At 37.9% G+C, this 25580-nt stretch overlaps 1 protein-coding gene across 7 annotated transcripts in view; it reads left to right on the forward strand.

Moving 5' to 3' along the window:
• The window catches only part of FZD6 (frizzled class receptor 6), a 40893-nt gene extending 17521 nt beyond the window's left edge, over positions 1-23372 (forward strand). For 6 of the 7 annotated variants that reach the window (XM_025450425.3, XM_049093306.1, XM_025450427.3 and 3 more), the window contains exons 3-7: positions 12599-12795; positions 16363-17380; positions 18689-18837; positions 20011-20439; positions 21896-23372. In XM_025450425.3, the coding sequence (XP_025306210.1) occupies positions 12599-12795; positions 16363-17380; positions 18689-18837; positions 20011-20439; positions 21896-22064 (1962 nt within the window). In that variant the 3' untranslated portion in view covers positions 22065-23372. The remainder of the gene's footprint in view (positions 1-12598; positions 12796-16362; positions 17381-18688; positions 18838-20010; positions 20440-21895) is intronic. The other variant, XM_049093307.1, reaches the window with a different exon arrangement.
• Positions 23373-25580: the final 2208 nt, after the last annotated feature.

Consider the following 25580-nt stretch of genomic DNA (forward strand, 5'->3'; position numbering starts at 1 on the left):
TCCACTGTCACTGGACCAGTTTGCATTCCCACCAACAGTGCAAAAGGATTCTGTTTTCTTCACTTGTTCTTTCTTGAGTTTTTTTATTTTAGTCATTCTGACAAATACGAGTTGATGTCTCATTATGGTTTTGATTTGCATTTCCCTAATGATGAATGATGTTGAGCATCTTTTCATGTGTCTGTTGGCCATCTGGATGTCTTCTTTGGAGAAATGTCTGTTCACGTCCTCTTCCCATTTCTTACTTGGATTGTTCTCTTGTGTTCAATTGTATCAGTTCTTTTGTATATTTGGATACTAATCCTTATTGGATATATCACTTGCAAACATGTTCTCCCACTCAGTAGGTTATCTTTTAGTTTTGTTGATTATTTCCTTTGCTGTGTAGAAGCTTTTTTTTTTTTTTAAGCTTTTTATTTATTTATTTGACACAGAGAGAGAAAGCATGAGCAGGGGGAGCAGCTGACAAAGAGAGAAGCAGGCTTTCTGCTGAGCAGGGAGGCTTACGTGGGGCTTGATCCCAGGACCCTGAGATCATGACCTGAGCTGAAGGCAGACACTTAATGACTGAGCCACCCAGGCGCCCCAGAAGCTTTTTATTTTGATATACTCCCAATAGTATATCTTTGCTTTTATTTCTTTTGCCTCAGGAGACCTATCTAGAAAGATGTTTTTATGCTGATATCAGAGAAATTACTGTCCGTACTCTCTTCTAGGATTTTTATGATTTCAGGTCTCACATTTAGGTCTTTATTTTTTTTAAAGGTTTTATTTATTTATGAGAGACAGAGAGGCGCAGAGACACAGGCAGAGGGAGAAGCAGGCTCCATGCAGGGAGCCCAACATGACTCGATCCTGGGTCTCCAGGATCAGGCCCTGGGCTGAATGAAGGCGGCGCTAAACCGCTGAGCCATCCAGGCTGCCCCCACATTTAGGCCTTTAATCAATTTTGACTTTATTTTTGTGTTTGATATAAGAAAGTGGTTCAGTTTCATTCTTTTGCATGTAGCTGTCCAGTTTTGCTAACACCATTTGTCGAAGAGACCGTCTTTTCCCTATTGTGTATTCTTGCCTCCTTTGTTAAAGATTAACAGACCATATAATTACAGTTTTATTTCTGGGCTTTCTTTTCTGTTCTTGATCTAGGTGTCCTCTATTGTACCAGTACCATACTGTTTTGATTACTACAGCTTTGTAATATAGCTTAAAGTCTGGAATTATGATACCTCCAGTTTTGTTTTTTTTTTTCAAGATTGCTTTAGCTATTCAGGGTCTTCTGTGATTCCATACAAATTTTAGAATTGTTTAGTTCTGTGAAAAATGCTCTTGGTATTTTGATAGGAATTGCATTAAATATGTAGATTGCTTTGGGTAATATAAACATTTTAACAATATTTGTTTTTCCGATCCATGAACAAGGGAATATCTTTCCATTTGTTTGAATATCTCTTCAGTTTCTTTCATCAGTGTTACAGTTTTCAAAGTACAGGTCTTTCATTTCTTTGGTTAAGTTTATTCCTAGGTATTTTCTTATTTTTCATGAACTTTTTTTTTTTTTTTTAGATTTTATTTATTTATTCATGAGAGACACAGAGAGAGAGAGAGAGGCAGAGACACAGGCAGAGGGAGAAGCAGGCTCCACGCAGGGAGCCCGATGTGGGACTCTATCCTCAGGACTCCAGGATCACGCCCTGGGCTGAAGGCAGCGTTAAACCCCTGAGCCACCCGGGCTGCCCTTTTTCATGAAATTTTAAATGGGATTGTTTTCTTAATTTCTATTTCTACTGCTTTATTATTAGTGTATAGAAATGCAGTGGATTTCTGTACATTGATTTTGTATCCTGCGACCTTGCTGAATTCATTTATCAGTTCCAGTAGTTTTTTGGTGGAGTCTTTAGGGTTTCCTATATATAATACTATGTCATCTGCAAATAGTGAAAGTTTTACATCTTCTTACCAGTTTGAATGCCTTCCATTTCTTTTTGTTGTCTGATTACTATGGCTAGGACTTCCAGTACTATGTTGAATAATCAGGTGCTAGGAGTGGACATCCTTGTCTTGTTCCTGACGTTAGGAGAAAAGTTCTCAGTTTTTCCCCATTGAGTATGATGTTAGCTGTGAGTTTTTGATATGAGACATTTATTATGTTGATGTATATTCCCCCTAAACCTATTTTTTTGAAGGTTTTTTATCACAAATGGATTTTGTACTTTGTCAGATGCTTTTTCTGCATCTTTTGAAATGATCACACAGTTTTTATCAATTCTCTTATTGATATAATGCATTATGTTGATTGATTTGTGAATATTGAACCACCCTTGCATCTAGGAATAAATTCCACTTGCTCATGGTGAATGATCTTTTTAAAGTATTGTTGGGTTCGATTTGCTAATATTTTATTGAGGATTTTTGTGTCTATGTTCATCAAAAATATTGACCTGTAGTTTTCCCTTTTTTGTGGTGCCTTTATCTGGTTTTGGTACCAGAGTAATGCTGGCCTTATAGAACAAACTTGGAAGTTTTCCTTCCTCCTTTATTTTTTAGAAAAATTTGAGAAGAGTAGGTTTTAACTCTTCTTTAAATGTGGTTAGAATTCACCTGTGAAGCTGTCTGGCTCTGAATTTTTGTTTGTTGGGAGTTTTTTTGATGATCTGTTCAATTGCATTGCTAGTAATTGGTCTGTTCAAATTTTCTATATTCCTTCCTGATTCAATTTTGGGAGGTTATCCATTTCTTCTAGGTTGTCCAATTTGTTGGCATATAATTTTTTGCATTCTCTTACAATCCTTTGTATTTCTATGGTGTTGGTTGTTACTTCTTTTCTTTCGTTTCTGATTTGGTTATTTGAGTCTTTTCTTTCTCTTTATGAATCCTGTTTGTTCACTATGATTTAGGCAATGTTTAATTATGTTTTATTAATTTATGTGTGTAATTATTAGCTTATTTACAATACAATATTCAGTCCTCAGAATAACCCTATGATACAGGACCAAATATTATCCCCATTATTATACAGCCTCCTTCCATAATAAAGTCATATCAGATCACAGTTCTCAAATTTCAGCTATTCAGAAGTGACTCTAATTTATTTAGGTTTGCCCTAGTATTCTCTGACTGAGCAGGGCATTTTAATTCTACCTGAATAATTTGTGGAGTCATTTAATTTTCATCTGTTCACTCCAATAGATTAAAAGCATTAATTACTGTAAGAGATAAATCCTGAACCCCTGAACCCTCAAAGACTCCACAAAATACTTTGTGTCCACACAGTCAGCTGTGAGCATTCAGCAGGAAGATTTCTGCAGGCCGATTCAGGAAGCAGGCTCCTTGCCTTTTGCCCTCTACCTCTCCGTGGTCTCTAATTCTTATCTCTGTTGATCTTTTCAAAGAACCAGCTTCTGGTTTCATTGATCTGTTCTATTGGGTTTTCTTGTTTCTATATCATATATTTCTGCCCTGCTCTTTATTATTTTCTTCTGTTGGTTTTGGGTTTTGTTTGTTGTTCTTCTTCTAGTTCCTTTGGATGTAAGGTTAGGTTGTTTGAGATTTTTCTTGCTTCTTGAGGTAGACCTGTATTGCTATAAACTTCCCTCTTAGAACCACTTTTGCTGCATCTCAAAGATTTTGGACCATTGTATTTATATTTCCATTTCTGTCCATGTAATTTTTTATTTCTTCTTTGATTTCTTGATTGATCTGTTTATTGCTTAGTAGCATGTTATTTAACCTCAATGTGTTCTTCCCATATTTTTTCTTGTGGTTGATTTCTAGTTTCATAGCATTGTGGTCAGAAAAGATGCATTGTATGACTTTGATCTTTTTGAATTGGTTGAGACTTGTTTTGTGACCTGATATGTCATCTGTTCTGGAGAATGTTCCATGTGCACTTGAAAAGAATATATAGTCTTCTGTTTCAGGACGGAATGATCTGAATATATCTGTTATTCAAAGTCACTGTTTCCTTGTTGATTTTCTGTTTGCATGATCCATCCGTTGATGTATGTGGAGTGTTAAAGTAATCCTGTTATTGTATTACTATCAGTTAGTTCCATTATGTTTGTTACAAATTGTTTTATGTATTTGAATGCTCTGATGTTGGGTGCATAAATATTTACAATTGTTACATCTTCTTGTTGGAATGTCCCCTTTATGATAACATAGTGTCTTTCTTTGTCTCTTGTTATAGTCTTTATTTTAAAATCTGTTTTATGGGATGCCTGGGTGGCTCAGCGGTTAAGCGCCTGCCTTCAGCTCAGGGCGTGATCCTGGAGTCTTGGGATCGAGTTCCACATCGGGCTCCCTTGCATGGAGCCTGCTTCTCCCTCTGCCCGTGTCTCTGCCCCTCTCTCTCTCTCTCTCTTTGTGTCTCTCATGAATAAATAAATAAAAATATTAAAAAATAAAATAAAATAAAATCTGTTTTATCCAATGTAAGTATGTTGTACCACAATTTTATTTTCACATATATTGCAAGATAAATGCTTTTCCATCCCTTCACTTTCAATCTGCCTAGGTCAGAAATGAGTCTCTTATAAGCAGTGTATAGATGGGTCTAGTCTTTTAATCCATTCCATCACCCTATGTCTTGTGATTGGAGTATTTAATCCATTTACATTCAAAGTAATTCTTGATAGACATGTATTTATTGCTATTTTGTAACTTGTTTTGTAGTTATTTTTGTAGTTTTCCTGTGTCCTTTCTTCTCTCGCTCTCTTCTCTCATGGTTTTCTGGCTTTATTTAGTGAAATACTTGGATATATATATATCAGTCTATATTAAGGTGATAACTTAAATTTGAACCTGTTACTTACTCTCTCCCCTGCTGCATTTAGGTAAATGGAGTCACACTTTATATTCTTTTAATTCGTGAGTCTCTTTACTGATTTTTACAGGTATACTTAATTTTACTGCTTTTGTGCTTCGTACTTTTCTTACTCATAACTTATGGTCTTTTCTTTCTACTCAGAGTCCCCTTTACCATTTCTTGTTGAACTGGCGTAGTGGTCATGAATTACTTTAACTTTTGTTGTCTGGAAAACTTTTTCTCTCTCCTTCTATTCTGAATGATAGCCTTGCTGGATAGATTATTCTTGGCTGCAAACTTTTTTTCCTTTCCGCACTTTGAATATATTATGCCACTTTCTTTTGACTGCAGAGTTTCTGCTGAAAAGTCTACCAATAGACGTATGGGGTTTCTGCTTGTATGTAACTTTCGTCTTTTCCTTTGATGCTTTTAAAATTTTTATCACTACTTTTTTGCAATTTTAATTACTGTGTGTCTTGGTTTGGACCTCCTAGGGTTGTTCTTGTTGGGGGCTCTGGTTACCTAATTCCTTCCACAGATTAAGGAAATTTTCAGCTGTTATTTATTCACATAAGTTTTCTTCCCTGTCTTCCCTCTCTTCTTCTGGGATTCCTGTAATGAGAATGTTGTGCTTGATGAAGTTGCTGAGTTCCCATAAGTCTCTTCTCATTTTGTGTATTTTTTCCTCTCACCTGCCCAGCTTGATTACTTTAAATTAGTCTGCCCTCCACGTAGTTAATTCATATTTTGCTTCCTCTAGCTTACTTTGTATCCCATCTAGTATATATATTTTTAAGTAGGTTCCATACCCAGCCAAAAGCCCAATGTGTGGCTTGAACTCATGATCCTAAGATGGAGACCTGAGCTGAAATCAAGAGTTGGACAGTAAACCGACTGAGCCACTCAGGTGCCCCTACCTCTAGTGTATTTTTAATTTCATATATTGTGTTCTTCATCTTTGATTGGTTCTTTTTTTTTTTTTAAGATTTAATTCATTCATTCATGAGAGACACACAGAGAGAGGGAGAGAGAGGCAGAGACACAGGCAGAGGGAGGAGCAGGCTCCATGCAGGGAGCCCGATGTGGGACTTGATCCCGAGTCTCCAGGATCATGCCCTGGACTGAAGGCGGCACTAAACCGCTGAGCCACCGGGGCTGCCCGATTGGTTCTCTTAATCTCTTTTTTAGGTCTCACTGATGTCCTCCACTCTTTACTCAAGGCCAGTGACTGTCTTTATGATCATTACTTTAAATTCTCTATCAGACATTATTACTTATATTTGTTTTACTTAGGTGTCTTGCTATGGTTTTGTCTTGTTCTTTTATTTGGTACATATCCCTCTGTCTCCTCATTTGATCTAACTCTCTGTGTCTGTTTCTCTGTGTTAGGAAAGTCAGCTACATCTTGAAAGTAATGGCCTTATGAAGAAGATGTCCTGTAGTGCCCTGCAGTACAGTGTTCCCTGTTCACCAGAATCTGGTCCCTCAAGGTGCCTCCTGTGGGTGTTGCATGCGCCCTACTGCTATGTGTTGGCCATGTTTGCCTTTAGTCCAGTCTTCTGCAGTGGCTCTCTTTGCCTGTTGTGGGCAGTGTTGTGGCCTGTGTTGTTAGTGGGCCAGTGTAGGATCACCTTGGGGTTGAGTTTAGTCAGACCAGGCATTTGCCTGAGATGATGTAGCACCAAACTAAAGGGTGTTTTCCCCTGAGAAGCTTTTATTAGTTGGCAGGACCTGTAGTCAGACCAACTGTCTGCCTCCAGCCCACTGTTGGTACCACTTGACTGGTGTGTGTGGTTATCTTCCCTTCACCCAAGGGCAGGAATCACTTTGGAGTGGTGTTGGCCCCTGTCATGGTTGCTTGCACACTGCCTGGTTTGTGCTAGCAGAGGGGAATTGCTGCTAATGCGGTGTGTGGCTGATGTGGCTGCTGGTATGGGGCCTGCAGTTTTGTTTGTTTGGTTTTTTTTAAAGATTTATTTATTTATTCATGATAGACACAGAGAGAGAGAGAGAGAGAGAGAGAGAGAGAGAGGCAGAGACACAGGCAGAGGGAGGAGCAGGCTCCACGCAGGGAGCATCAGGGAGCCGGATGCGGGACTTGATCCCGGGACCCCAGGATCGTGCCCTGGGCCAAAGGCAAGGGGCCTGCAGTTTTAAGGAGGCATGCTGCTCTTCAGTTGGACTCACTGCCACTGGAGGATTGAGGCTTCTCAAAGCACAGAGATTGGGAGACAAGGTGTTGGCAAGGTATATCAGTATTCTGGGGAGGGGACCCTCAGTGCTGGGACTGAGGCATTCTTGGCGAGAGGGGGCAGATCCCCTAAGTGGGCAGATGGTGGTACAAGCAAGGTAGGTAATGAGTGTTGGCTCTGGGCTAGTTCCCAGAAGTAGCCATGTGTTCATTCTGGGAGGTGGGGAAGGGAAGTGGTTCCACCTAGCTCCTTTGTTCCTGAGGGAGTCACCCAGGGATCTCTATCGCTTGGAGACACACATTGAAATTAGCAAATAACCCTCCCCGATGCCCCAGGCTGCTGCGTATATACTGTATCTCTACGGATTGTTTGTAGTGCTGCCTCTTTAAGAGTGGGGACTCAGTTGGCTCTCCCAGAAAGCAGCGTGCTGATTTTTTTAAATCCCAGGCTTTAAGTCCCACTGATTGTGAGAACTCAAAAAATTCAGACCCTCTAATTATCAAAGCCCCTCTAATTATTAAATTATCATCTTTCCCATGCAGACTCTCCTATATGACAGTCTTTCTCTCCCCTCTCTCTGTCCATGGCTCCCTCCTTTCTAAGGACTCCAGGGTTTGTTTAGCTCTGAACACATATCCACCCTTCCTACCCTCTTCACTGTGGCCTCTTTTCCACCTTTAGTGTGGAGTTTGTTCTGCCAGTCTTTTAGTTCTTTTCTGGGTGTGTGTGTGTGTGTGTGCGCGCGGTTTTTTTTTTTAAAGATTTTATTTATTTATTCATAAGAGACACAAAGGGAAAGGCAGATGGAGAAGCAAGCTCCCTGTGGGGAGCCTGATTCAGGACTTGATCCCAGGACCCCCCGGATCACAACTTGAGCTAAAGGCAGATGCTCAGCCACTGCCACTCAGGTGTCCCTCTTTTCTGGGACAAGATGTGTTATTTACACTGATATGAGCGTTAACCTAATTGTATCTGTGGGCTGAGGTGAGCTTAGGGTCCTCCCATTCCACCGTCTTACCAGATGCTACACCTCCATTCCCTTTTATCTTTCAGAAATGTCTCAGTGTTTATAGTTCATTGATAAGAACTTTTCCTGTTTTTTTTTTTTTTGTAGAGCTATAGATTTTCTTTTTTTTATCCTTAAGCCTTTTCCCATTTCAGTGGCATTTGGAGAAGAGAATATTAATATGTAAGTTCAGCCCATTCTTCTTGAATCTGAATTTTCATCTTCTCTTACTCTACATGTTCTCTAGGTAATATCATTCACATATTTCATTTACCATTTTTATAATGATGGGTTCCAAATCTATGTCCTACCTAAAGTCTCTTACCTACAGAGCTCTATTTAATTGTCAGCTAGTGGATATCCACCCTCATGTCCCATGGCACTTCAAACTGTCCCATCAACAGGTGAATGGATAAACAAATTATGGTGTAAACACACAATGCAGTACTACTTAGCAATTAAAAAGAATGAACTGTTGATACACAGAACAACATGATTGAATCTTAAAATGATGCCAAGTGAAAGAAGCCAGACAAAAAAGAATATATATTGTATTATTCCATTTATCTAAAACTCTAGGAAATACCACTCTATAATGATAGCATATCAGTGATTAACCAGGGGAGGTTACTGTCTTGGGGTAGGGGGATAGGGTAAGAGGGGAGATAGGAAGGAGGGATTGGAAGGATTTCATTGTGTGATAGATACATTTATTTCTTTGACCGTGATAATGGTTTCAAAACCCAGAAAAAAAAAAAAAAAAAACACCCAGAAAAGTTTACACTTTATACATGTTCACTTTATTGTATGCCAGTTATACCCAAATAAAGCTGGAAGAAAATTCTCAATATTAAAGGCTTTTAATAGAAAAACAGCAGTTCCTGCCCACTCTTCTTTTTCCCCATCCCAGTCCTCTTCCCCAAAGGCAGCGACTTTGAACTTTTTCAGGGATCTTCTGATACTTGGGCCATGTTCTAATATGCTTACTCTGTTACTTAGTGATTCTTTCATTTAGAACTTCAGGCAGTCTCTATTTATTCTCTTATTATGGCAGTTGATAATTTGTCTTACTCTACCTTTTTTACTTATCCGCCCAACCTTCTAACACAGCTCTTGATTAAATCAATCGTGAGTGCTAGCATTACTAGGAACATTAAATACTGTACATTACTGAGTCAAGTACTATGCTTTGATTGCTTGTATTTCTTTTTTTTTTAAGATTTTTAAAAATTTATTCATGAGAGACAACAGAGAGAGAGAGAGAGAGAGAGAGAGGCAGAGGGAGAAGCAGGCTCCATGCAGGGAGCCAACGTCGGACTCCATACTGGGTCTCCAGAATCACACCCTGGGCCAAAGGCGGCACTAAACCGCTGAGCCACTCGGGCTGCCCCTTTATTTCTTTAGTACCCTTCCTCTTTTTTAATGTAGTAACTGCATTTTTTTCCCCATTTACTTTGTTTTTATGTACCTACAGCTAATTTTTTTTTCTGATGTCCCAGCAGATTTTTAGACATGTAACAGCAGTTTTTCCAGATGCTCAAAATATCATATAACCTGTCAATTCCAGTCCCCCATTCCCATTCCCTAAGACATTCCTCCTTGCCCTGATTGCTTTCTGCAATAGATACATAGCTGCCATGCTAAGGCTTCCTCTTGCCATTCTCCAGTTTTGGATCAACTAATTCCTGAGTCCTATGTCATTTTTCTTCATGGTTTATTCATATTCCTTCAGTTGGTTTTAGGAATCCTGTGTCTTCTAGTTGCTTCAAAGTTAACATTTTTTATTCCTTACAGAGCCAAAAAGGTCATTATTTTACTGTTACCTAAATGTTTGGTTGGGTATAGAATTCCAGGTTAAAAGTAATATTCTTTGAGAATATTAGAGTTATTTTTGCACTGTCTCCTAGTATCTGATATTAGATATTCAGAAGCAAGGAATCTGCCTAAGAGTCTCTCTCTCTCCCTATCCCTTTGCCCTTCCCCCTGCTCATGCTCTCTCTCAAATAAATATATAAATCTTAAAAATAAATTGTAGTTAAAGCCCAGAAATGTTTTACTAGTAAGGTTGCAGTGTGATGCCAGCTTTTTCATTTGGTAAACTAGTACCCTTCTGTTGTGAAAAATGTTCTTATGTTCTTTGATTATCATCCATCCATACACCCCCATTTTCCCTGTTCTTTCTGAAACTCCTTTAGTCATGTGTTGGACACTTGGACTGATCCTCTGATTGGGAGGATTTTCTCTCTGATTGTCCATCTCTTCCCTCAGTTTTATCTTCTATCCTTCTGTAGTTTGTTTTATTTTTTATTCGTGCTATCTTATTTTAATTTTCTCTAGCACTCCATCCATTTTAAATGACTGCAGTAACTTCTCATTTAAGATATTAAGGTTTTTGTTTATTCTGTGATTTGTTTTCTTCTGTTCCCTATATCTCTGTTTCCTCCAAATATTCAATTATCTACTTGTTTGTTTTGGTCTCTATTTGATGTGGGAGGCTTTGTTCAAATGCCTGATGATCCTTGGCTGCCCATTTATATTTGTGTGGGGCACTAAAAAGCTCCATTTGCAAGAATGGGGGTTGTTAGTAATGGACTTCATAGTAGGGTGAATTCAAGGTCAACTGTCTTTTTCATTGTCAGAATGTAGAGCTCTTCAAGACTGTTGAATTTTTTCATAGAATGAGGATGGTGGGTATATGCCTGAGCAGAACAGGAACAGGAAGATAAGGGCTTCACGTTTCTGTAGGTAGACTGTTATTCAGTCACCCTCTTTTCACTTTGTGCTGTATTCTTGCCCTGTGCCTGATGCCCCAAGTGCACACCATCACTAGCTGCCTTTTTCCTGGAAACAACCCCGGTAGAATGCAGTAGTCCTCTGGCTACTGGGGTAAGTGTGAGGGTAGCCTCTTGTGTTACTTGGTATCTCAAAGAACTTAGATTTTCAGAGTATTTAGGGCACGTCAGCTCCTTGTCACCTGAATCCCTCCACTCCTAGTTCTTAGTCTGTCCTGTGTTCCATTATGTCACTTTCCATTCCTTTTTTTTTTTTAAAGATTTTATTTATTTATTAATGAGAGACACACAGAGAGAGAGAGAGAGAGAGGCAGAGACACAGGCAGAGGGAGAAGCAGGCTCCATGCAGGAGGCCCGACATGGGACTCGATGCCGGGTCTCCAGGATCATGCCTTGGACTGAAGGTGGCACTAAACCGCTGAGCCACCCGGGCTGCCTCTCACTTTCCATTCCTCTAATAGTTTCCTGTCTTGGAAAGGTTGGGGCTTGTTGTTTTTGTTCTCCAGAAAAGTCAGATATGCTCATGTGGTCTCTTCTGTTCACTTACCAATGGGTTAGTACCTTTTTTTTCTCTTTATTATAATTTTAGTGAGGAAGCATGAGGAGGGAAAGGGGGTCAACATCTGTGATTAGTGTGCCAGGTTTATCCAGAAGTCATCTGTATTCTCTAAAGTGTAATCATCACAATCTGATGTTTATTGAGTGCTTACTAAATGCCAAACACTATTTGAAGTGTACTACACTTATTAATTCCATTCTCATGACAGTCTTACGGAACAGGTACTACTATTATTGCCATGTTACAGATGAAAAAATTAATGCACAGAAAAGTTAATTTGACAAAGTCACACAAAGCCAATGAATGGGGTCCAGCATACCAGCTCAGCTGTCAGACTCTAGAGATACTCCCTGCTTAAAACTCTCCAATAGTATTTCATTCCTTGATTTGAAAATCCAGGCAATTTACCATTGTCATTCCTGGTCTCCAGGATCAGGCCCAGCATACCTCCAATCTCACCTCTCTTACTTGGACCCTAACACCACCTCTTTGACCTTATATTCTAGCCACTCTGAGCTTGCCCTGCATATACACATTCTAGTGATACTCATGCCTTTTCTGTGCTGTTCCTCTGCCCCAAACATTCCTTCACTCTCTAGAATGCTTAGTACAGTGTTTGGGTGTTCCAGTATATACTTATAAATGGGATATTTGCATAATTTATTTTACCTAGCAATCAATTCATGCTTTGCTTTTGATTTGACTTAGCTCATCTTCTTAAAAAATGTATAATTTAATAGAACTATAATATTCCATTGCGTATGAAGTGTTCATAAGTCTAACAGACCAACTGAAATTATCTCCTTAAAATTTGACTATATTGAGGGGCACCTGGCTGGCACAGTCAGTAGAGTACATGACTCAATTCCACATTGGGCATAGAGATTAGTTTAGAGGGGATCCCTGGGTGGCGCAGCGGTTTAGCGCCTGCCTTTGGCCCAGGGCGCGATCCTGGAGACCCGGGATCGAATCCCACATCGGGCTCCAGGTGCATGGAGCCTGCTTCTCCCTCTGCCTGTGTCTCTGCCTCTCTCTCTCTCTCTGTGACTATCATAAATAAATAAAAATTTAAAAAAAGAGAGATCAGTTTAGAAATACATAAAAGTGAAAAAAATTGACTGTATTGAGAGAGATAAAGATTCTTTTGGAGTGTAAGTGAAAAGGCGTATGAATAGTAAATTAATTTCATTCATTTGTTATTAAAATGTTTTCTAACCTTACTTATCTTGCTGTTTTTCTTAATAGCCCTTTCTTCCCCTTGCAAATTTGGAATGTTCACCAAACATTGAAACTTTCCTTTGCAAAGCTTTCGTACCAGCGTGCACAGACCAAATTAATGTGGTTCCACCTTGTCGTAAGTTTTGTGAGAAAGTATATTCTGATTGCAAAAAACTAATCGACACTTTTGGTATGCGATGGCCTGAGGAACTTGAATGTGACAGGTAAATTATGTTTTCAACTAAAAGCTACCAATAATCTTTTATTTTTTTTTATTTTTTTTTACCAATAATCTTTTAATGCTGGTGTTAGTTTTCCAGAACATTTGTGACAGGGTTTCATTATTTCATTCAACAAATGTTTATTGTACACTTAACATATGCCAGCCACTGGGGTGATAAGCTTTTGGACATAATGGTGAGCAAAAACAGATTTGCAGTGAGAACTTTGCAGTGATATGGGGAAGAACAAATAGTAATCAAATAATTATAATAATAAATGTAAAATTTTAACCATGCTAGATACAACAAAAGAGAAGTACACAGTTCTCTGAGAACATGTAATGGTGCCTTTGACCCAAACTGGGGGGAAATGAACTTATCAATTCACTGACCTTTTTGCACATTGACCTTGATTAATAACTTTTGTCTCCTATTCTCTAGACATTAGGGGATTGTAATTTGAGTTATTCTGCTGATATAATGAGACTTTACACGATAAACCTGGGAAAGAAGCTGTGTCTACCTTTCTGTTTCTTTATATATAGACTAAAGGAAGTATATAGATGCTTTGTGGAAGTCATACACTTCTGGTGAACACATACTTGTTTTTAGGAACAATTGGTAATATATAGTAAAGTTGAGCATACTCATACCTTACATTCTAGGCAATCCCCCTCTATAGAAACTTTTACACAAACAGTGGATCATACATAAGAATACTGATTGTTGGGATCCCTGGGTGGCGCAGCGGTTTGGCGCCTGCCTTTGGCCCAGGGCGTGATCCTGGAGACCCAGGATCGAATCCCACATCGGGCTCCCGGTGCATGGAGCCTGCTTCTCCCTCTGCCTGTGTCTCTGCGCCTCTCTCTCTCTCTGTGACTATCATAAATAAATAAAAATTAAAAAAAAAATACTGATTGCTAATTATTCGTAATTTTTTTTAAAAATGGAAAAACTGAAAGTCCATTGTAGAAGAATGACTAGTAAATTGTGATGTACTTATACACTAGAATACTACCATATAGTTGATAAAATTAATGTAGTTGATCCACATCTATAAGCATGGATAAATCTAAAAATTAAGTAAAAATAGGATGCTATAGGATGATATATATAGTACGGTGTCATTTATATAAAATTCAAAACCTGTGAAACAATACTATATAATATTATGGTTAGAAAATCACATAAGAAAGATTTTTTTTAAATGCATAAGGAGAATAAAAACTGAACGTATGGTAATGAGTATTTCTGGGGAGAGAGAAAAAGAGAGTAAAACCAGAAAGGGGTCCCACCTGAGATCTAATGTTATATTGTTTTATTTTAAAAGATATAAAGCAAAACTGACATAATATTAAGTTTTTAAAATGTTGGTAGATACATAATGTTCTTTATCTGGGCATGTATTTTATTATTTGCTACTCTTATCTATATCTAAAGCATGTTTTTTTTTTATTTTTTTATTTTATTTTATTTTATTTTTTATGATAGTCACAGAGAGAGAGAGAGAGAGAAGCAGAGACATAGGCAGAGGGAGAAGCAGGCTCCATGCACCGGAAGCCCGATGTGGGATTCAATCCCGGGTTTCCAGGATCGCGCCCTGGGCCAAAGGCAGGCGCCAAACCGCTGCGCCACCCAGGGATCCCTCGCATGTTTTATTTTTTTTTTATTTTTATTTTTTTTTTCCTCGCATGTTTTAAACGTTTTCTTTTTGCTGCACCTGGCTGGCTCAGCTGGTGTAGCATGCGACTCTTGATGCTGGGGTTATGAGTTTGAATCCCACATTGGGTGTAGAGATTACTTAAAAATAAAATCTTTTAAAAAATTAAATAAATTTTTAAAAATTTAAATAAATAAATATTTAAGTAAAATAAATGTTTTCTTGTTAAAAACTCCCACTAATTTATTTAAATTTTTTTAAAGATTTTATTTATTTTAGAGAGAGAGCGAGAGAGCACAGTGTGGGGAGGGACAGAGGAAGAGAGAGAAGCAGACTTCCTGGTGAGTAGGGAGCCCAGTGTAGGTTGCAGTCCCAGGACAACGAGATCATGACCTGAGCTGAAGTCAGACACTTAACCGACTGAGCCACCCAGGTGCCCTAAAGCTCCCACTAATTTTTAAACCATACAGATCCTCCAAATTAATATTGGTGTGTAGAAATTTAACTGAGTAGACAGATGAATGGATGAAGAAGATGTGGTCTATATATACAATGGGATATTACTCAGCCATCAGAAAAGACAAATACCCACCATTTACTTCAACATGGTATTACGCTGAGTGAAATAAGTCAATCAGAGAAGAACAGTCATCATATGGTTTCACTCATAAGGGAAATATAAGAAATAGTGAAAGGGATTATAAGAGAAAGGAGGGGAACTGAGTTGGAAAAATTAGATAGGGAAACAAACCATGAGAGACTCCTAACTCTGGAAAACAGATAAAGGGTTGTGGAAGAGGTGGTGAGGGGGGGATGGGGTGACTGGGTGACGGGCACTGAGAAGGGCACTTGATGGGGTGACCATTGGGTGTTATACTATATGTTGGCAAATTTAATTTAAGTTTAAAACTGTAAAAAAAAAAATTTAACTGAGTAGTAGTTTTTCACAAAATAGAAATATACTTCACTCTGCTATGCCGTAAACAAGGGAGGCAAGAAGTACAAACTTCCAGTTATGTCATGAGGATATAGTGTATGGTTAATAACATTATATTAGTTTTGTGACAGATGGTGATTAGATTTACCTGGGACCATTTCTCAATGTATATAAATGTCAAATCACTATGTTGTACACCTACCTAAAACTCAAATAATACGGTATGCCAACTATATCTCAATTAAAAAAAACAGCCAAACAAACAGAATAGTGATGTGAATTAAGCTGGTCTGAGTCTACCTCTTGGTGATCTTCTGTAGAGATCACCTAACCCAATCCAGGAAAGGGAAGGGTCTCATTTCAGTCAATTTTAGCTGTTAACACCTTAGTCATATGATTGAGCCGCTTTACTTGGGGGCATTAGAAAACAAGTGAATTTCCCCATGGCTTATATTTCTAATACTGTAAACAGACAAGCCAGCACTTATTTGTCTGGAGACTACTAATTAAGATAAATTTTTTCTTTCTTTCTTTTTTTTTTAGGATGAATTCTTTCTTAGATATTTAGTCTTGGAAACAGAAATTATTTAAAAGTTATTAATTGGGGCACTTGACTGGCTCAGTCAGTGGAGCATGCAACTCTTTGATCTCGAGGTTGTGAGTTTAAGCCCCACCTAGGGTGTAGAGCCTACTTGAAAAAAAGTTTACAAAATAAAAATTATTAAATTGATAATTTTCTGAGTAAGGAAATTTTCATATTCACTTGCCTTGTATTAAACATATGTTAGCGTGTTGGGGCCTCACTAATAACTACAAGTTTTTAGTTAACTTCAAAGCTCTAACCTATAATCTATCAGGTTGTGTGTCCTCCCATCAATTATGAATGCATAAGGTAGCACTTTATAGCTGGAAAGCATACATTAAAATAGTGAATCAATAAAAATGTTGACTTCAGTTTTTATCATTTTTACAGATTGCAGTACTGTGATGAGACTGTTCCTGTAACTTTTGATCCACACACACAGTTTCTTGGTCCTCAGAAGAACACAGAGCAAGTCCAGAGAGACATTGGATTTTGGTGTCCAAGGCATCTTAAGACTTCTGGGGGACAAGGCTATAAGTTTCTGGGGATTGACCAGTGCGCGCCTCCATGCCCTAACATGTATTTTAAAAGCGATGAGCTAGAGTTTGCAAAAAGTTTTATTGGAATAGTTTCAATATTTTGTCTCTGTGCAACTCTTTTCACATTCCTTACTTTCTTAATTGATGTTAAAAGATTCAGATACCCAGAGAGACCAATTATATATTACTCCGTCTGCTACAGCATTGTGTCCCTGATGTACTTTATCGGATTCTTGTTAGGCGATCGCACAGCCTGCAACAAGGCAGATGAGAAGCTAGAACTAGGTGACACAGTAGTTCTGGGTTCTCAGAATAAGGCTTGCACTGTTCTGTTTATGTTTCTGTATTTTTTCACAATGGCTGGCACCGTGTGGTGGGTGATTCTTACCATTACGTGGTTCTTAGCTGCAGGAAGAAAATGGAGTTGTGAAGCCATTGAACAAAAAGCAGTGTGGTTTCATGCTGTTGCATGGGGAATACCAGGTTTTCTGACTGTTATGCTTCTTGCTATGAACAAAGTTGAAGGAGACAACATTAGTGGCGTTTGCTTTGTTGGCCTTTATGACCTGGATGCTTCTCGCTACTTTGTACTCTTGCCACTGTGCCTTTGTGTGTTTGTCGGGCTGTCTCTTCTTTTAGCTGGCATTATTTCCTTAAATCATGTTCGACAAGTTATACAACATGATGGCCGGAACCAAGAGAAACTAAAGAAATTTATGATTCGAATTGGAGTCTTTAGTGGCCTGTATCTTGTGCCACTGGTGACACTTCTGGGATGTTACGTCTATGAGCAGGTGAATAGGATCACCTGGGAGATAACCTGGGTCTCTGACCACTGTCGTCAGTACCATATCCCGTGTCCTTATCAGGTAAAGAGCGTTTGTATTAGTTCATTACACTATTTCTTTTTTAAAGATTTTATTTATTTGAGAGAGCTCACAAGCGGGGGGTGGGGAGTGCAGAAGGAGAAGCAGGCTTCTCGCTGAACTAGATCCCAGGACCCTGAGGGCATGACCTGAGCCAAAGGCAGATAGTTAACTGAGCCCCCCAGGTACCCCTGTATTAGTTCACTATTTAGCTTTAATCTGGAGAATGTTCCCTGGAAGTACACTTGAACTAGTCATGACCATAACATTTGATCTCCTGTAAGAAAGTCCAGCAGATAGAGGAAATGATTCTTCATGCATTAGATGAAACTGGGATCCATGCCTCCAGAGCTGCTCTGTCCTCAAGTTTTGGCTTTGGTTACAGGTTGGAGTGCCTCCTGTAGCTCTTCTTTTAAAATTAAATTCAGTTTCAAAGGCAGATAATAATGAGGAACAGAAACAGAAGAACAGGTCTGTCAACTTCTGCTGAATTGGGAGTTGTTTTTCATTCTTCTTCCGTAGTAGGAAGAGACCTTATTTGGGTATATTTAATTTGATCATATTATCTTATAATTTTTGGTTTTGTATATGCTTATAAAAGCAGAACTTATTTTACTGTATTGTATTGATACTTATTTCACCCTAACCAACCAAATTTTTTATAACATAAACAACAATGTGTAAAGACTCTAAAATAGTATGTTGTTCCAATGAGTTTAAGTGTGATTTTTTGGTTGATTATAATGAGGGAAAGTAGATGAATTCTTAGAACCAAATATTTTGGCAATTATAAGAGGCTGCTATACTTACAGGAAAAAATGCTGGGAAATCAAGCCAAGATTTAGGATGTTCTTCCTAAATATATTTCCCCTTTCTAATTATATATTTTGATAAACAGATAAAAGTTCTTCATTCAGAACTTTAATAAAGAATGCACTTAAAAAAAAAAGAAAAGAAAAAAAAAGGGGGGGTGGATCCCTGGGTGGCGCAGCGGTTTAGCGCCTGCCTTTGGCACAGGGCACGATCCTGGAGACCCGGGATCGAATCCCACGTCGGGCTCCCAGTGCATGGAGCCTGTTTCTCCCTCTGCCTATGTCTCTGCCTCTCTCTCACTGTGTGCCTACCATAAATTAAAAAAAAAAAAAATGCACTTAAAGCAGCACCATTCATTATATTACGTTATGTCAAACATTTTATAATAAAACAGACTGGAGATTTATACTTTTTGTATGAGTTTTACATTGACTATATAGATTTCTCTCCACTTTAAATGCACCACTGAAATTTTTATTCACTTTTTTTTTTTTGTAGGCTAAAACAGAAACTCGACCAGAATTGGCTTTATTTATGATAAAATATCTGATGACATTAATTGTTGGCATCTCTGCTGTCTTCTGGGTTGGAAGCAAAAAGACATGCACAGAATGGGCTGGGTTTTTTAAACGAAATCGTAAGAGAGAGTAAGAATCTATTTAATTATCTGATGTTGTTTTAATTAAGTAGAACAAATACCAAGGAACTATTTAAGTCCTCACTCAGTGGAGTTTCATTATGTCAGCTATTATGTCAAATTTGGAATTCTTTTTCCTGGAGCCTGGAGAAACATACTTTATTTTGTTTGGCACTCATTAAAATAGTCTTTGACCTACACTATTCTATTGAAATATGAATGAAAGATTTGTAAAGTGTGCATTTTCTTTCCACAGCTTATATTCAAGATTATTACTGTTGTCACTGGATTCATTATTTGGTGCAGCATTTTAAATTTAAATTTTTCTTATCAGTGATAAGAGAATAAATGGGATCAAATATATGTAAGGGAATCTATAAAGTAGGATTCAAATATATTGTATGATCATTGTTTAATACCTTGAAATTTTATTATACATAGTGCTGACTTAAAATGTCACTTATTTGCCTTGCTTAAGATGGTAACATTTTAAACTTACATAGCATGTTATAACAATATAGTAGATTTACAAGTAAATAGTTCATTTTGGTTATTTATATACATTGTATGCTCTATACGGTCAACAGTGTAGTATAGTTGTTTTAACTATTCCCCATTAGTTTGATTAATAAACTCTTTTGTGGTAAAAATCTCAGAAGTATAGATCTTTTCTAAGTTTTTGAAGTCTGAAGAATTGCATTTAACTGGACTTTGATTTTTTTGCACTATTATTATATATCTATCCCATATTTATATATTCACTTCAGTATAACTTGCTAACTTTAATGTTAGCAAATAATTAAATTTAACAACCAGCCACTCTCTGTCCTTTTTCTTCAGGTTTACTTTTATATTTGATGTATTTACATATAATTTGCAGATAGTCCCCTACTTTATGCCGCTTTGAGTTTCCTCATCCTTTGGTTTCACTTCTTAAATTTCTCACCAACTTGTTTATGTTGACAAAGGCAACTAATGGTGTCTGCAAAAAAAGATTTCACTTCATGACAGTCTACTTATATCTCATAGTATTTATAATCCCAGATTTCATAACCATAAGTCATTTCAAATTTTTAACTTTATTGACTAAGGATTTTTGGCATAAGATATATTATGTGCTTTTTGGCTTCTTCATAACACTTAACATTTGCCAAGTAAACCCTCTCTTTGGTTTCTCTTACAGTCCAATCAGTGAAAGTAGAAGAGTACTACAGGAGTCATGTGAGTTCTTCTTAAAGCACAATTCTAAAGTTAAGCACAAAAAGAAGCACTACAAACCAAGTTCGCACAAGCTGAAGGTCATTTCCAAATCCATGGGAACCAGCACAGGTGCTACAGCCAATCATGGCACTTCTGCAGTGGCAGTCACTAACCACGATTACTTAGGACAAGAAACTTTGACAGAAATACAAACCTCCCCTGAAACATCAGTGAGAGAGGTGAGAGCAGATGGAGCGAGCACCCCCAGATCAAGAGAACAGGACTGTGGGGAGCCAGCCTCCCCAGCAGCATCCAGCTCCCGACTCTGTGAGGAACAGGCTGACAGGAAAGGCCGGGCAGGCAATGGGACTGATAAGATCAGCATATCTGAAAGTACACGGAGTGAAGGAAGGTGAGCTTTGATTTTTGTTATCTTAAATCAGGACTCCTTTGAATTCTGCATTATACTTTTTTTTAATTATTATTAAAGCATAGCATACCTGGAAAGAAAATGTTCTAGATGACATGTCCATACACTTAGTCCAAGGAAGTTTGGGTTTAGGAAGTTTGGCTTCAGCCTATAAATGTGCTATTTGGTAGTTTAATTCTTAGCTTTGAAAAGAGCCTTCATGAATGTTGTTCAAGTAGGAAAGTAACAGTCATTCCTATGGTAATTGTTCAAGGTTGCATGTATATTTGGGTAAATATTTGAGATCCTTCTGAAATACAGGCTATTAAGTTTTAGTACTGTGTCGTAGTGCTAAAAGGCATTTGTCATTTTATATGAAGATGATTATAAAATGTTTCTTATTTTCTTTTTTTTTTTTTTTTTTTTTTTAATATTTTATTTATTTATTTAGGATAGTCACAGAGAGAGAGAGAGAGAGAGAGGCAGAGACACAGGCAGAGGGAGAAGCAGGCTCCATGCACCGGGAGCCTGACATGGGATTCGATCCTGGGTCTCCAGGATCGCGCCCTGGGCCAAAGGCAGGCGCCAAACCGCTGCGCCACCCAGGGATCCCTGTTTCTTATTTTCTGAACATGAAAGGATATTGACATTATCTTTAATGAAATTTTTCCAAATGGTCATAAGTGATCCAAACACAGGTAAACATCGAATGAGCCAGAATGCTGATAGTGAAGTACTTTTAGGTCTCTAGGTTGTCTCACCTCTGTCCTCCCAAACTAGACCAAATGCTCCTTCTTTGTGTTCCCATAACAGTTTTTGCAGACCAGATTCTAATTAGACACGTGCCTTTAAACCTCCACTAAATTTGCAGAGCTGTGGTCTGATGCATCTTTGTATTTCCATCTTTGTGTTGGAATTACACAACATCGCATCCTTGGTGGGAAATGAATAAAATATTTACTAAACCAAGGGCAGGAATCCTGTCTTATTAATTGTTTTCCCCATGCCACACCATGTTCAGCCCATGCATGGAGGGTGCTTAATGCAGTTTCTGAAGTTAGCATTGTATTTGAAAATAAAGTATTTGAGGGCACTTGGGTGGCTCAGTCAGTTAGGCGGCTGCCTTCAGCTCAGGTCATGATCTCTGGGGTCCTGAGATAGAGCCCTGCATTGGGCTCACTGCTCAGCTGGGAGCTTGTTTCTCCCTCTGCCCCCACTCATGTGCTCTCTTTGTCTCTGTCTCTCAAATAAATAAATAAAATCTTTTAAAAATTAAAATAAGTATTTGCATTTTGAAGTGTTAGGGTACACATAAGGAGTTTTAGTTAATCATGCTCTGATAAAAGTGGAAACTGGTTGGGAGTAAAACTCATGAGAAGTAGATAGCATTTGTAAGGACATTTGGCATCACATTTGTGCTTTGGTCTGTATGTATGTTGACTTTCATCTTTTTACCTAGGGTAACTCCAAAAAGTGATGTCACTGAAACCGGCCCAATGCAGAGCAGCAGCTTGCAGGTCCCAGGCTCTTCAGAGCCCGGCAGCCTGAAAGGCTCCACATCACTGCTCGTTCACTCAGCTTCAGGAGGTAGAAAAGAGCATGGCACTGGAAGTCACTCTGATACGTGAGAAGCAGGTTGTCCCGATGCTGAGGAGTGGGTTCATGTTACACTGGAGGTGACAGTACGCTGTCTTGTCCATGTCACTGTTGTATTCTTCTGCACTGACAGCTGCATTGCCTACTGTTACGCTGGACACAATAGATTCCGAAAATAATAGAATTAATTTCACTCAGAGGTCAATGATGACAGTATACCCAGAAAGCAGAAATATGCAGGTTAATATTTTTTTAAGTTGCGTGGGAGAAGGGATTAGAGGAATCTTCCTTTTCTATTTATGAAGATTCTATTCTTGTTAAAAGTATTTTAAGATGTACTATATGTTATTTCACTTTTATGGCATAAAATCAAGATATTTCCTTGCTAAAGTATTTAAAACTTATCTTTGTATCTTTTTTATATATTTGAAAATAAGTTTATATGTATTTGAACTTTTTTTTTAGAATTCCTGGAAAAGCTATTCAAATATTTTTATGTTATTCTGATATTTTAGCACTACTTTGGTAGCTTTTACACTGAGTTTCTAAGAAAATTGAAAAATAGTATTCTTTTATAGTATAAAAAATAACTGGCACCTGACACACTGGAAAGTGTTATAACAGAAATTCAACTTTAAAAATCCATTTATTCCACTTCATCATCTTCCTTGTGTGAATTTTGTAAAGTCTTGTTTTAGGAATTTTATACATCTGTTATGCCACTAAAATAAGGTGCTTGATGTCCAGTGTTGATTGTATTATGCTGCTCATTGATCGTTCTACATTTTTAAATAATATGTCCTGAAGGATTAGATGAAATGTTACTCTTTTAAGCCAAGTGCAATTGATTTCCTTAAAAAAAAAAAACTTGTTTTATGACCACTCAAGATTGTATTTGTAAGATTTATAGTTGCTATCCCTTTAACTATTTTTTTAACATTTAGAATACTAAAATTTATACAGTCTCTTTCTCAGACATTATGTGGAATTCATTTCTGCACTTAAATAGGGTTTGCTGAACATTTAAAAGTGTGTTAAAAAATATGTTAGCAATATTAGTGCCAGCCAAATGGGGAAAAAATGTAGTCCTGATAAACAAAATGTATTTTATATAACATACTTTAAAATATTAAAGAATTTTCTTAATTTTATTTCCAATTAAGTGTTATACCTTGAAGAATGGTTTCTAATGCTTTGGGTTTTTTTCCTCTATTTAGCATAAGAAGAAGATTATCATGTACTGTATGGAAAATGTAAATACTAAGTTTTCGGCATTTTTGAACTTTGTATACAAAAACATTGTATGAGCTTTCCAGTAATAAAATTCTCACTGTGTAAGAGATTGTGGAGAATTCTGTGCTTAGTGGTCCTGACCCAGGAGGTGGTAGGATTTTTCAGATCAGTGGCTCCGTGACTAATAAGTCAGAAGCTTTTTTCTTTTTTAAACTGGAAAAGGAGAAGACAAGACTCTTATTTTTCATTTGTTACAATTTCTTCCCAGACTATATATCTTATACAGCCATATTTACCATACTTATTAAAGCCAGCGGGAGACCTGAAGGATGGGGTAAAGCAAAGGGAGCCCAGGACGCTGCTTTCACTCTTGGCAGTGGGAAATAAAATGATATCAAATTAAAACATTCTAAAAAACAAATAAGATAGTGAGGAATTGCCAGGGTAAGATCTGGGAGAAGAAAGAAATTCACTCTGCCAGGCCCAACAATTGGAGCTTCTTTTGCTCAAGGAGCATTTAATGGTTGGGAAAAAGTGGTTGAGAGGTTGAATTAGCCTCAGAGGGCTGGGGTTCAAGAGAAGGAGTATCCACACACCACCCTGCACTTAGAATTGTGACCTCCAAAGGGATGCATCCTAGGAGCAAGGGTGAAGTATAAGGAAAGCAGCCCTGCTTCAAGTTACCTGGGTGGACTAGAAAAATCTCTTACTTTGGAATTAGAATAAGGTAGTTCTGGGTTAGTAGTAGGCAGAAGCATATGGAAATCTTGTCTAGAGGAAGAAAATGTCATTCTCTGTATTCTACAAATACTTTTTCAAATACAATATTCATCATATAATCAAATGTAGGCAGACACGCAAAAACAACACATGAATAAGAATTGGCACACACATCAGACCAATAGGAAAAGATCCAGAGGTACTCCTGAATTATGAGGCATGGATTTGTTAAACTCCTGTAACTTAAAAACATCAGCAAGGACAAACAAGGAGACACCACTACATCTATTAGAATGGTTACAATTTAAAAAATAACTGACAGTATCAATTTCTGGTAAGGATGCAGAGCAGCAACAGGAACTCTTGTTCATTACTAATGGGAATGCAAAATGTTGCAGCCACTTTGGAAAACAGGCAGTTTCTCAACACAGCCCAACTTGGTCTTACCACCATCCAACAGTCACGCTCCTAAAGTATTTCTTGGAAGTGATTTATGTAGCTACTTCATCCTTGAGGTGCAGTGGAACTCTTCACTCCAACATGGTTAGTGGCTTCCTTCCAAAGAACACAGTAGGGAACGGGGCTGGGGAAGAATAACTTTCACGGTAGAGAAACTTGACAAAACACCACCTAGGTCAGGTGACATCGGTCATCAGTAGAGCACTTGTGGGGAGTAGGTGCCCTTCATATGATGTGATGAAGGTGGCACCTGACCTCTGTGATCTTCCTCCCCCAAATCCATAACCTCAGTCTAGTTGTGAAAAAAGCAGACAAATCTCAGCAGATGGACGTTTTACAAATACCTGACCAGTCCTCAAAGCTCTCAAGATCATCAAAAATAAAGTCAGAAACTGTCACAGCTAAGGGATGCCTACGGAGCCGTGGTGAATGTATTGTAGTATCCTAGAAAAGAAAGAGTACATTAGATAAAAATGAAGGGAATCTGAAAAAAGTACGAGCTTTAGACATTCAATGCAGTGAAATGGTCTTTGTGTGTGGTGTGTATGTGTGATAATTTCCTCCCTTCTGCTTTGCTCTTTTTTACGGGAATTCCTTTTAATCTGATCATGGACATCCTAGGCAGATCCTCCAGTTTTCTCATCTTTCCTCTGTTTCGGTTCATCTCTTTGAGTTTTGGTTCTCTAAGACTATTTCTCAAGCTTATCTTCTAGATTTCTATTGAATCCTTATTTGGGCTGTCATATTTTTAATTTCACAGAGCGTTTTTCTCACTGTTATTTTAAATAGTATCTTCCTGTCTTATGATTCTCTTACGTATATTTGCAGACACGTAACTTGCTTTTTAAAGATCATGTAGAGGAATCCCTGGGTGGCTCAGTGGTTTAGAGCCTGCCTTCAGCCCAGGGTGTGATCCTGGAGACCTGGGATCGAGTCCCACATCAGGCTCCCTGCATGGAGCCTGCTTCTCCCTCTGCCTGTGTCTCTGCCTGCCTCTCTGTGTCTCTCATGAATAAATAAATAAAATCTTTAAAAATAAAAAAATAAAGATCATGTAGAAAACATGGATTTTTAATATTTATTTTAGGTCTTCTATTCATTCTAATGATTTCACAGTTGACTTTTCCTGGATTTTC

Source organism: Canis lupus, chromosome 13 (genome assembly GCF_003254725.2).
Source record: "Canis lupus dingo isolate Sandy chromosome 13, ASM325472v2, whole genome shotgun sequence".
Classification (NCBI taxonomy): domain Eukaryota; kingdom Metazoa; phylum Chordata; class Mammalia; order Carnivora; family Canidae; genus Canis; species Canis lupus.